Consider the following 12,942-nt stretch of genomic DNA (forward strand, 5'->3'; position numbering starts at 1 on the left):
CTTACTACAAATACTACTGAACAAGGTGCTTTTTCATTCTGTTTCTACCTGTCTGGTACTGATTTTGGTATATGAGGTCCAATTAGGGTCTCATCATTTTCATCCCTTCCTCTTTGTGACCATCAGTGAGCACCAAACACAAAATAAGTATTTAATGCACGATAACTTGCTGTCAGTCCCCACAGTTTGATTTACCCATTTTATATTTACTACTGATTCATTTGTAATAAGCAATTAACATAGAACAGACCAGAGCTAAAAGATAATAAAGAATCTTTTTTCCCCCTGGTCAACTGAACTACAGGTATCAAAGTGATCTAAGCTGTGCACTGCTGAGTGGATTAGTATAGTATCATGTAGTCAACATAAGGAGATCAACCCTGTAAAATCCTAAGCTAGTAGACAAAGGTCAAAACCAGTGCTAGGGAGGGAAAACACGAAAAGTAGGGTAGAATGTTGGAAATTCATTTGTGAGTATAAAACAGTAAAATAAAGTCCTGCTTGTGAATGAACCAGAGCTTTTCCAAACCCCAAAAAACATGAAGTTGTATCCAGGTCACCAGGACGTGCACAAACACACACGCGCGCGCACGTCTAGGCACACAGCACATGCACACAGCCTCACAGTTTGAGACTAGCAACACAGTCACTAGACAGTCCAAAATGATTCATGTCTCAACCTACTTACACCATCTCTCTGTGGAACTGAGAGGCAGCGTTTTTCAAACTCTGTGCCTCGCCTTGCATAGCAATATCGCCTCTTCAACACACTAAACACATATTCACTTCAATGGAAAGCCTGAGGAATGTGGCAGCGTTATTACTTACTGCTCCCCAAAATCCCAAACAAAGACGGGAACATTGCGGCACACTCACTCTGAATGAAGGTGCATAAAATTAGAGTTGGAACGATAAATCAAAGGCAGATATTGGCCTTTAATTTAATAGTGAGCTTATTGGACTGCCGGTGATGTTGAGCACTGATTTGCTGTAATATGTCAGCTATTGGTAACTTCAGTCCAAAGATCTGTTCTCACAAGGCTGTATTGGTCATCCTGAAGCATAACTGCATTCAGCTACAGAGCTGAAAGGTTTATTGGATATGTATTTTTGTTTGTTTGTGTATGTGTTTGTTTGACAAAGAGAAAAAAAAGACTGACTCACTGGTGCACACGTCTTCAGGTCTGTCCATGTCTCCGCGGTAATAGCCGTTCCGACAACCACATAGGGTGGCGGCCTCGATGGTGGAGGCGACTGTTGAGCGGACATTGCTGACATAATCCTGCCCCCTGGGAGGACTTAAAGGTGCCCTGCGGGCAAGCTGTAAAGGCAGCGAGGGAAAAAACACATAAAAAACAATACACAACTCTGCCTCCTGAACACAAATGAAACACAGTGAATAAGTTACATTTTTCTTGGCATGAGTCATGTTTGTCTTGACATTTGGTAAACTTTGTTTTATAAGGACGTAGAACCAGTAGAGTTATTATTGGTACTATGAAGTTGACAAAGCACAGAGGGGGATTTTTTGAGATACCAGCTCATGATCTTGTTCTGACAAGATACACAAAAACATTTTGTGTAGATCCACAAAATGAGTGTCACACTGATTATCTGTGGTGTGGATTATGGTTTCATTTCTCTTTCTCCCTTATCTGGGACAGAGTTGTTTCTGTCCATAAATCTGAACTGAATTATCCTTTATGACACGACACACATAGAAGAATTCTTAAAGACGATGTCGCCCTTCCTTCCATCTTTTATTCATCCAGAGACGGCTCGTGCTGAGCATAAAGTACATCCTTGGTATTCAGCTTGCCTTCACGCAGTTTTATTATTTGCACTGCATTTTACCGGATGCTTCTGTGGTAGCTTGCAGGAACTGTGTGTTGTGAAAACAGGGTGATACATAGACCCAACAGTTTCTTTGTTGGTTGTGTGAAGGCCATACCTTCAATTTCATTGAACGCCAACAGACACCTGAGGTTGGCAGGAGAAATGAAGCTTAGTGAAAGTTCAGTCAGGAAGACTGTCTATCTGCACTTACCTGCTGAATCACAACTGTTTCCTGCTATCTCTAAGCCCCACCTACTAATTCGTTTTCATCCAATCACAACCTGACACACCCATCTAGAGCTCTCTCTTCTCTCTCTCTCTCCATGTCTCTTTCTCTCTGTGTCTTTCTAAACCAGACCAGTCGCTTCCCATGGTGATCTACTTCCTGCCAGGGTCTAAGCACCAAAACTCTGTTTCTCCTGTGCACAATAAAATTCTATTCTAATCTATTCTTGCATGCTTTTGTTCTAAGTCTCTCCTGATTGAAGTATTGTCTCTGTCACTACATAGCTTCAAATTTCATAAAGAGCTACACCCCTTTTAAAAGTAATTACACAAGCCTGAACTTTATAAATGCTTAACCTGAATCATGCACATTGCTACAGACTCTCCCAAGTTTTTGCACACATCTTTAGACCAGTGACAAAGGAAAACCTGAAACAGGAAGACAGTGTCCCTATCCATAGGTCATGAGGGGGTCACTGAATGGTTTAATGAGGCCTTGGTAATTATCAGGTCTCAACTAGTTGAACACCAATGAGAGATTTTGGACCGGACATGTTACACAGCATTCTCTACCACCGTCATCTAAACACCAAGTGTTGTACGTATGTTAATGCAATTCCACAAAATACTGTAAAGTAATTAAAAGTTCACACTTTACATACATACATTATTGTACTTCTTAAGAACTGCCTATCCATACCAATTTTCTCTCCATATTCTTAAACAAAAACAGCAGGTTTCTGATGCCACAGACACATGCATCATCCCCCTTGTCAGCACTTCTCGATTTGTTATATGTAGAAATATTAGGTGCCTTGTTCAAGGAATTTTGTAGTAGCTCAGGTTAGCCATTAAACATTTCCATGCTGGTCAGCAATTGAACCAAAGCATGATTACGGCTGGCTGGGAGACTGACAGCAAGTACTGAGTGTGTGACAGCTGAACCATAAAAAGGTCTTACATCTAGTTTGAAGCTCAAGTGGGAAAAAAAAATCAAAATGTAAGACATGGTCAAACATGTGAAGTCATTTTCCAAAAGCATGCCTGTTTTAGCTTCACACATAGGATTTCATAAGCACTTTTTGTGAGGGCAAACACATTCTGAATTATGATTTTAAGTTAAGAAAAGAAGACAAACAGGGAAAAGAGGTGTGAAATGAAAAAGCTCTGCCAAAAGACAGAGGAAAACCAAATGAGGTTTTTTTAATGTTACTGTTTTTCACTTTTGATTTATCTTTAGCACTTTTGTTTTCCTTCCTCCACTGTAATGAATGCTCACTTTATCTCTGAGATGCTTTAGATGCTGTGAAACCACAATGCAAATGCTCGACAGATTTATGGTGGACGACAGAGAAAGATTGCACAAGCAGGCTTTTAAGGAGTCCATACAAACTGGAGTCCAAACGATGCCATGAATTGAATGAAAGAAGTAAATGAGACAAAGTGCCAGAAAAGAGCCGCAGAGTGTCACTTAATCAAATGTTAAAGGGTTTAAGGGTCAGGCGGATTTTGTTCAAGAGGGAAATGGATAGGAAGAAAGAAACCAAAGTGACTGAAAAAAGAAACAGAGAAAGATAAAGAGAAAAAAAATGTGAGCGGGGACGTGAAACACAGTGAAACTGCTTTTCTCATTTCTCCCTCTCAGTATCATTTTATTTCTGCGGTTCTGCTCTATTGTGTTCACTCCCATGAAATATTATATTATTTCTTGGTTTTGCTGATGCTCTTGTTCGAACATGATTTACATGGACAACACTGTTCTCTGCCTCCATGTTTCACTGTATATTACACTGTACATGAGCCACAGGGCTTAAAGAAACCACTCTGATGTTTTGAAGTGTAGCTTCATATCATAATGCAGGACTTGATTAAGCTCATATTAAATGTGAACAATTTTCTTTATCGCTGACCACAAATAATAGCATGGAGTAACTGTTTCACCACTTAAAAACGATGCAACATCAGTTAACTGTTCAATCCATAGTTGTCCTCTCATTATTCTGTGGTGTAGAGGAAGGTGAGTCCCAATTCCTCTGAGTAAAACAACAACAATTAGTCTTAATGCTATTACTATTGCTACTATTATAACTGTTATTATTACTTTTATAGCTATCACTATTATTATTAATGTTACTTTATATCTCCCAATCCCCTTTCTCATTCCTTCTCAACCCAACTGGTCGAGGAAGATGACCATCCTGAGTCTGGTTCCACTCGAGGTTTCTGCCTCTGAAGACGCAGTTTTTCCTTGCCACTGTTGCCTGCTGGGTCTCTCTTTGTAAATATTATAATGTTAAGAGTACTGTCTAGACATGAAAAGAGCCTTGTCATAATTTCTGTGGTGATTTAGTGCTATATGAATAAAATCTGACTTGATTTTGAGTTGATTACACCAACTGTATTTCAGTCTTGAGTTTGAGGATGTTTAGATGTTTTTAGATACTGGTGCTATAAAGACTTCTTAAAAATGCAGTACACTAAGGAGTAAATAATGACACTGGAATGTCTATGTTTGATTAATGGAGTGTCATAATATGCCGATACTGACAATAACCGTGACATTTAAAAATGAAATATTGATATTCTGTTAATAATAAACACATGATAATATCATATATCTTCTGTTTATCAGTTCATCTGGATGCCTTTTTGAGTTTCTTTTTGTACACTTTTGTACAGTTACCCTACACTCATATTTCACTTGCCAAAAAAGAGGAAAAAAACACAATAAACAAAGCTAAATATGAAATTGACTGATTTAAATTTCCTATAACATCATTATTGTGAATCCTTTTGACCACGATAATCATGTAGTGCAAATCTGATATTGTGACAGTCCTAGTTTAAATGCAAAAGCCTGTCAGTTAAACAGTACGAACCTAAATTAAGGCCATGACATGTGGGTGAGATCAATATAGTATAATAGTAAAAATATTTTTCTGATATTGGTGATTACTATTCGAGCCAGAAAAATTTGTAATTGACAGAAAATTGATTAATTCAAACTGCATTTGTCAGACACTTTTCATCCTCCTTTTTCTGTGTCTGTCTATTTCACTCTCCTTTGTTAGTTTCTGTATATTCAGACATCTACCTTTCTTTGAAGTCGCATCATCGGGGGTGTCAGTGGCTTGTACCTCTTTTGTGTGCGTGCATGTGTATGTGTTTGTGTCTTGAATCGGCAGATAGACATCTGGCTTGTCAAGGTCATTTATTCAACAACCTTGCTCATAGACATGGGGCGTGTCACCATGGCAACAAGTCTTGCTCCCTCTCTCTCTATTAGTTATCTCTGGATACCTCTCTGTATAGTTATCGCTCTCTCTCCTTCTCTCTCTCTCTCCCTCTTTTTCTGGGTCCAGCTGTCGAAGGATTTCAAATTGCTAACATTGCAAATGCATGTGAATGTTATTTGTGTATGTCTGGGTTTTGTGTCCACACTTGTTCAGTCAGTTAGGTATGTTATTTTTACAGGAACAATAGACTAAAATATTGACTTTGCAATAGTGGCCTTTTACTTGAAAAGCTACAGAATTTGCTACAGCTGCAGGTACAGTTAGGTAGTATAGCTGATTTTTACTTTACTTTTCTCAGTGTTATGTACCTCATTTGGTTTGGATAGGTTTACAAAAATGAAAGAACCTTTGAGGAGGAACTTAAGACACTCAAAGAGCAAAAAAAAAATCCACCATCCAAATGGCACTAATCTAAGAACGGTTGGGGAGACAATGAGAAAAGAAAATGGAAACGATAGGAGAGAGAGACATGCACACACAGAGATTTACAGAGACAGAAAGACAGAGTTAAAAATCGGACAAAGGGAGAGAAAAAGATTATTCCTCTGTTTCCCTCTGTGCCTTTAGCCAGCTGTGTGGAGTCATGCAGCGACCATGTGGATGACAATTGTCTAAAGTTGGCATACAGGCTCACTGATCAATTATTAAAAACTTGCATGAGTGTGTGTCTGTGTGTGTTTGACTGTGTGTGTGTGTGTGTGTGTGTGTGTGTGTGTGTGTGTGTGTGTGTGTGTGTATGTGTGTGTGTGTTAAAAGCCTGCAGGTTTTAAAAACTCTAAGAGCGTTGTTGGGGTCCACAGCAGGGGTACTTTGTGTGTTAGTGTGTATTCAATGGTAGTGCTTACATTTGTAGTGTGATGCATTTGAAGTAAGGGTCTTTTGAATATTTGTTTACTCCACACACACACACACACACACACACACACACACACACACACACACACACACACACACAGAGTACTTTGATGTTGAGCCAGTTCTGGCGGATGGTTTGCACAATATGCTGGTTTGGTGCAAAATAAATACCATCTCTGTGGCCTGAGCGCACACACACGTGCACACATACACACACACAAACACACACACACAAAGACAACCATCTGTTCTGATAGTGAGTCCAGTATCCTGCCAAGTTGTTATCAGCTGATTGGCAGAAGAACACACCAAAAAGATGCCAGCAAAATGGAGACAGACGGGACATACTCTGTCCCACAACATCTTAAATCACAGTTTCAGCACAAAAGCTTTGAAAAAAGGATGACGCAGGTGTATATGGACATGGCACCACAGAAACCATCAAGTCATGTTGATAGAGTCTGTTGTCAGTCTGAATACTCATGACATTTTGCCATCAAAGAATATTTCAATGCATTATGCCTTTGAATGAGGATTGGACTCATTCTCATTCAGATTTGGCTGAAACCAGTCTGCCTGTCTAGTAAGCATGGGCGTTAAAAAAAATAGAAACACTGGTCACGATAGAAATTTTCCACAGTAAGAAAATTAAAAACTACAGAATAATGTCAGTAAGTTACACTGTATGACGGTGTACTAATAACCCAATCTCAACACAGAAAAAAAGCTGTCTTTTATGAATGAACAGCCCAACTCCCAAAATAGGCACAGCAGGGTTGAATGAGTTAACAAAAGACACCACATGCTAGAAGTTGGATAGTTGGATGGAAGAAAAAAAGTTTTTTCATATCAGCAAAAAAAGCAACAGCATTAACGATGACAGCATCTTTAAATGTAAAAAGCTGTTACAGATAAATACGGTTACAAGAAGTCAATGGTGTGTATACACTTAAAGCCCTGTATGGCGTCCTAGTGGGTGTGACAGTCTCAAACGGGGAATAGACTAACGTTACTTTGAGACTGACGCTCAATAGATTTAAATTGGTATTGAAATACAGCTTGTACAGTTTTTGACCCTTTGCATTTAGCCCCACCCCTTGAACGCAGACCAATCATAGCATAGCATCAACCAGCTCTGATCACTGTCAAACAACTATACAGCTATGCTCCATAGACTCTCATGTCAGTTTGACATCCTGGCTATATCCCTCAAATGCATACTGTAGACCCCTCTGTGTACATCTCTTTGAAACTGCTTTTTTAGATTTTTCCAAAAATGTGATATTTCCTCAGGACGTGCAGCTAGTGACAGTGTGGCCATCATGTTAGCTCCAACAGCTAACAAGAAAGGGGCGGAGCTTAGCAAAGGGTCAATTTCATCTTCATTCCTTCTGCAATAGCCTTGACCGTTACTGTATTATTATCAGACTTAATCACTGTTGCACGTGAATCCTGCTTGGCTTACACTCAAATATGGCATATAGTTTTAGTCTTTGGAAAGAGACAATGACACCAAAGACTAAGTTACAACTTCAGACAGTCAGTGCATTTAATGTATTTCACAAGAGTCAGACAGAATACTATTCATCAGTCTACTGTGCGCGCTTTATCTGTTTTATCTCTTTTTTTTTTTTACCTTTCTGTCCTTGATTTGTCCCCTTTTTTACTTTCTTGCCAGTCCATCCCTCCAGAGGGCTCTACTGTTTTTCTTTCTTTTGATCTTTCTTTTTCTGTCTTTCTCTCTTTCTGATACTCCTCTGCCTCTTTGACACTCTCTGACAGTCCAGGACTAATTTGCAGTAGACTAATCTGGCTGGAACACGCTAAACTAATTAACATGGGATGAAGCGGCCTCACTTATCATTTCACCATATGTACATACATCACACACACATGCTCACACGCCCACACACACTCACACCCACCCACACACATGCACAAAATGGATGAGACTCTCCAGGGAGAAAAAGAAATGATGGGTACTACTTTGGAGAGGAAATGGGGAAGGAGGCCAGATATAAAAAGAGGTAGAGAAACGTTGACTATTGAGGAAAGAGGAGCTATTTTAGTGCCATGCTCACCCAAGTCTGCTTCCACTAATATTAACATATTGGCTGCACCCTAGAGCAAAAATACATCTAAAAATGTACACATGCATGTGATTATTCAGCTAGGCCCTGCCAGAAATGACATACTTTGCTCTCTGGATACAATAAACATTTGCATTTTCTCCAGAATTGACTCAGCACAGAGCAGTCTAGCGATGATGTTTCACAGACCAAGTCAGGATTCAAATAGAGAAGATTTCTAATAGCAATAACAAACAAGTTATTAAAAACACTATCAGCATAACATATTTAAACCACATACATCTAAAATCTTTTGCTTGATGATATCTTTTTGGTTGCTGATACGTTGATCACAGTTGCATTTTCATGGTTTCTATGGTTTATTTGTAACGTTAGCTCATGTGTGTTTGTTGTATGCTCACTGAGATATTGGCTGCTGAAATAACATGGCTGCTATGGTTATTAGAACCATGTGTGCTAGACATTGATTTGCTGTCACACTGGTTTGTTAGTTTTCACTGCAGGATAATATGACTTGTGTGCAGTGTTTGCTAGTGGCAAGGTCATTTGAAAAGTAATTAATTCAGTCCACATGCCATCATCTCTAATATCTTATCTGTGGTGCAATACAGAATTCACACCTGTTTTCATTTTTCCCTAATTTTTTACAAGCTCAGTTTGAACTAACACATCCTCATTAATATAAAGATTTACCTCGACACACGTTGCCATTGTCTGGTTCATAACCCGCCTTGCAGCTGCAGCTGCCGATGGGGACCATCCACTCTCCATCTCCATTACAATAGAGCTTTATGGGCACGTCCACTTCCTCAGCGTTGGGAATGCAGCTTCCTCTGGCAATGACTAATGACGTGGACTCTGCTCCAGTCAGTGTCTGCACAAAAGTGGGGTCAGTATAAAGGCTCTATTAACAAGTTTTTATATTTTTGATTACAGCTCTACCAAAGTCTGATGGAAGCCACAACATGGTTTTGACTCAGTAATGGTCCATACCTCTGGGAAAAAAGCAAAGTTCTGCACTACGCTGGGGCATTTCTTGTAGAATACTCTGACAGCCAGAAGGGACATGCAAGCACCCAGATCCTGGAAGGCCAAGTGGAATCCTCTGCCTTTGGACAGTGGCCCAAAACTCCGAACTTCTGTGTTCACCTTCATTAGCCGTCCGCCAAAATCCACCTGGGAGAAACTCTCATCTGCTGCGATGGTGTCCACCTGGCAGAGACACAAGAGAGAAAGAGACAGGAAAGGAAAAAGAAAAATGAACAAACAAACTAATTGGTTTAGGTTCTTCTGTCCCTGTTCTTTCTAGAATGATACGTTTTAAGTAAGTAATGTTTGAAGCTGCTGCATAATTTTGGATAAATGCACTTGTGATCACATACCATTTCATTTTATTATGGTAGAATTTATTCATAATTTGCTAATTCCCGAGTGAAGTGATGATTGCAGCAGCGGTGGCTGCTAGGAGATTTCCAACACATGGATGATTGATTCAGCTACTCTAAAAAAACTGCTTAATTGAAAAACTACAAATGTACATCTACTGTGCACAGGACATTTTTAGGGGAAAGGCCAAATATGAGCAGTGGGAAAAACACATCCGTCCAATGAGTGTTAAATTCTAATAGCTGGTGGAAGTTAAATATTGAACTTTGAAGACCTTGTTCAATAAACTGTGATCTGCTTTTGAGTGAGTTCATGATCAATTTTGGATCAGTGCAGTGTTTCCCTGGATTACACATTGCTGCTGTCCTGTGAAAACTGTCTGTATTCTCTGACAACCTTTCATGAGCTAAGAAATACAAAACCCTGTTAACAGCTTTGTGACAATTCAATTTTCAGATAATCCAGTGGGTTTATTTAGCTAACAAAGTAGGAGAACTGTCTCAGTCCAAGTTTGGAGATATGTGGTTTCCAGTTGAGAGCAACAGATGTTATGAATATGCACAGAATACCAGCCCCTGGCCCACATTTTCTCCAGATTAGCAACTGATGAGACTCAGGGTACTGCAGCACTTAGCACAGCTATTTAGCATACCAAAGTCACAAAAAAAAAAAAAAAAAAAAAAAAAAAATCCATGCTGAACCCTTGGCATAATATAGCCCCACAGTGTTGCCGTCTTTCTGCTGAGTAACATTAAGATTATCATTAAAATTTTACTTTGAAATGTTAATTTACAGAGAGACAATACTCCCATAACGAGCAGCTCCTCACTGCTTTGCTCCTTTATTGAAAGACTCTTGTTTCTGTGTCCATTACCTTAAGAAAAGGCGCATTGGCCCAGTATTCCACTCCTTTGATGCCCTCTGACACGGTCCTATCAGTCTCCAGGTAGTAGAGGTTGAACGTCTCCTTGCAGGAGCCCAAGACACTGGGGATGGAGGCACAGTCACGTACGGTGAAGCGGATCTCCACATAGATGCGTTGCGCCGCCCGTCGGTCAATGTAAGTTGTAAGGAGCCAATTGTTCTGGCTGGGCTCAAACACGTTGCACACCTGGTACGTCCTGATGGTGTTGAGGTTCTCATCATAGCCGCTCACCTCCTCCCACTAGGGAATGTGTTTGTGTGAGGAAAGGGCAGGGGTACGGATGAGAGGGGAGGAAGCAAAGGAAGAGGGGAGAGGAGAGGCTAAAATGATTAATGGGTTTACCAAGACCTGACACAAATTAAACTTTCTCTTTCCCTTGCTCCTATTTTGTCTCTCTCTTCCACTCCCCTCCCTCATTCGCTTTTTTCCTCTCCTCTACCTTGTTCTGTGTTGCACAGGGACAACCATTCATCACAATTAGAGGCACTCATCTCAAACACACACACACACAGAGCAGACCATTGTAACCGGCTGGTTGCCAAGCCAGCATTTAAAAGCACCATGGAGTTCAAGAAAATGTCTGGAAGACCCTATTCTATTTTATTCAATTCTATTGTGTTTAATTGTATTCTGTTTTATTCTATTCATGTGTCTATTGCAGACTGTGTGGCAAACCTCTCTGATCTATCGGAATCCATTCTATTCTGCATCAATAGTGGCTAATTGGTGTCACCTTGCCACTGTAATTAAGATTTTGACAGATTTGTTAATGGAGCACTGTAAAGTGTACTCCAACTGCTTTTCCCAAGGGTACACACACATACACACACACCTGCGCACACCTACAGTACACTTTTGCACATTGTTCTTACTCCATTGGCAGGGAACGATATCCAGCCAAGCTCAGCTGTGGCTGTCCTTGTATCCATCACTGTCTCTGTCAGACAAAAAGAGGGACAGACAGGGAGAGAGAGGTGGAAAGAGGGGAGAGGACAGGTATGAGTTTAATTAATAGTCAGCTCAGACACCAACTTTAGCACTGCACAGTGATGCATGTCATTCATATTCATAAAATCCCACTTTACACCTTTTCTGCAACACTTCTTTCTTTCATTCTTTCCCTATACCCTATGATAACAGAGATACGTAGCCACAAATAAACCAGGCCTCTGGTTAGCCTGGTCCAGCCTATGAACTGTACCACTGTCATTCAGTGTCATCTGTGATTGACCACATCATATACTAAGGTGTATAATGAAATAGTATATTGAAACACCTGGTCTAAGAGGCGGTGACTGCTTATCTAATACTTTAAAAATAAGATTGCCCGAAGACATGTTCTTTCTTTTTCGGCCATGGCTGCCTCTCCTCAACTTCATGTACCTATGCTAAAGCCAATTAAACACTATCATAAATAATGAAACAAAATGTAAAAAAAAAAAAAAAAAAAAAAAACAATATAAAACCTTCATATTAATGAGTACATAGGCCATTGTACACAATATTGTAAATTAATGAGTGGGGCTGCTTGTCAATGCTATCTGGCAATATTTTTATATGACTTTTGCATAAGTACTGCAATCAGTTGGGGGTTTAACCTAATGGATTTGCAGAAAACAGATATTCCTGGCTGGTTATATTATCCACAAATAATTTAATTGATTTTCCAGAAAATATAGTATAAGGCAGTATAATTGATATTGTGCTATAAAACAGAGCATACTAGGATAGACAATTTTATTTCATACCCATTCCTAACTCCACTTACATTAGTACTCATACCTATTCATTAAATTGCATGTTAATGAGTTGTTCACCATTGTTGCCAATTAACATACATTAAAACATAATTACATACAGGTGACGTCAGTCAGCAGCAGCAGTAGCAATTAAACAGACAACACTGTTATGTGAAAGTGCACAGGTAGCACTCAGCTGATCTGGATACCACTAATGACTTTCATATCCCCACCTGAACCTACATTATTATTATCAGCTCTATCTGCCACTGTAATCTCACGTACCAACCTGACATTGATTAAATCACAGCTGGGTGACACACTGACACAGTTCTGTACATCACAAAGCTAATCATACCCCTCTCAGATGGCAACAAAGGTGTGTGAAAGCCAAGAAGTATATGACAACCCAACAACAAAGCTACTTGACAGCAAAAGCCCAGATGGCAGCATTCATTGTAAAACATGTCACTTCATATTATAGATCCTACTGCGTTAATGGTGAAATATTGCTTAGTGAGCAGCCTTAAGAATTATTTTCACCATCTTTCTGTTTGGTATGTGCAACGCCTGACAGGCTGGGAAATTGA

General features: G+C 39.7%; 1 protein-coding gene across 3 annotated transcripts in view; it reads right to left on the reverse strand.

Annotated features, from left to right (window-relative positions):
• The window catches only part of LOC108895279 (ephrin type-B receptor 1-B), a 105,484-nt gene that overhangs the window by 66,976 nt on the left and 25,566 nt on the right, over window positions 1-12,942 (reverse strand). Inside the window, exons 2-5 of one of the 3 annotated variants that reach the window (XM_051077278.1) lie at window positions 11,486-11,550; window positions 10,563-10,853; window positions 9,296-9,514; window positions 8,996-9,176 (exon numbers count right to left, since the gene is read on the reverse strand). In XM_051077278.1, the coding sequence (XP_050933235.1) occupies window positions 8,996-9,176; window positions 9,296-9,514; window positions 10,563-10,853; window positions 11,486-11,542 (748 nt within the window). In that variant the 5' untranslated portion in view covers window positions 11,543-11,550. The remainder of the gene's footprint in view (window positions 1-8,995; window positions 9,177-9,295; window positions 9,515-10,562; window positions 10,854-11,485; window positions 11,551-12,942) is intronic. The other 2 variants (XM_051077280.1, XM_051077279.1) reach the window with 2 other exon arrangements.

The sequence above is a fragment of the Lates calcarifer genome, linkage group LG17, assembly GCF_001640805.2.
Source record: "Lates calcarifer isolate ASB-BC8 linkage group LG17, TLL_Latcal_v3, whole genome shotgun sequence".
Classification (NCBI taxonomy): domain Eukaryota; kingdom Metazoa; phylum Chordata; class Actinopteri; family Centropomidae; genus Lates; species Lates calcarifer.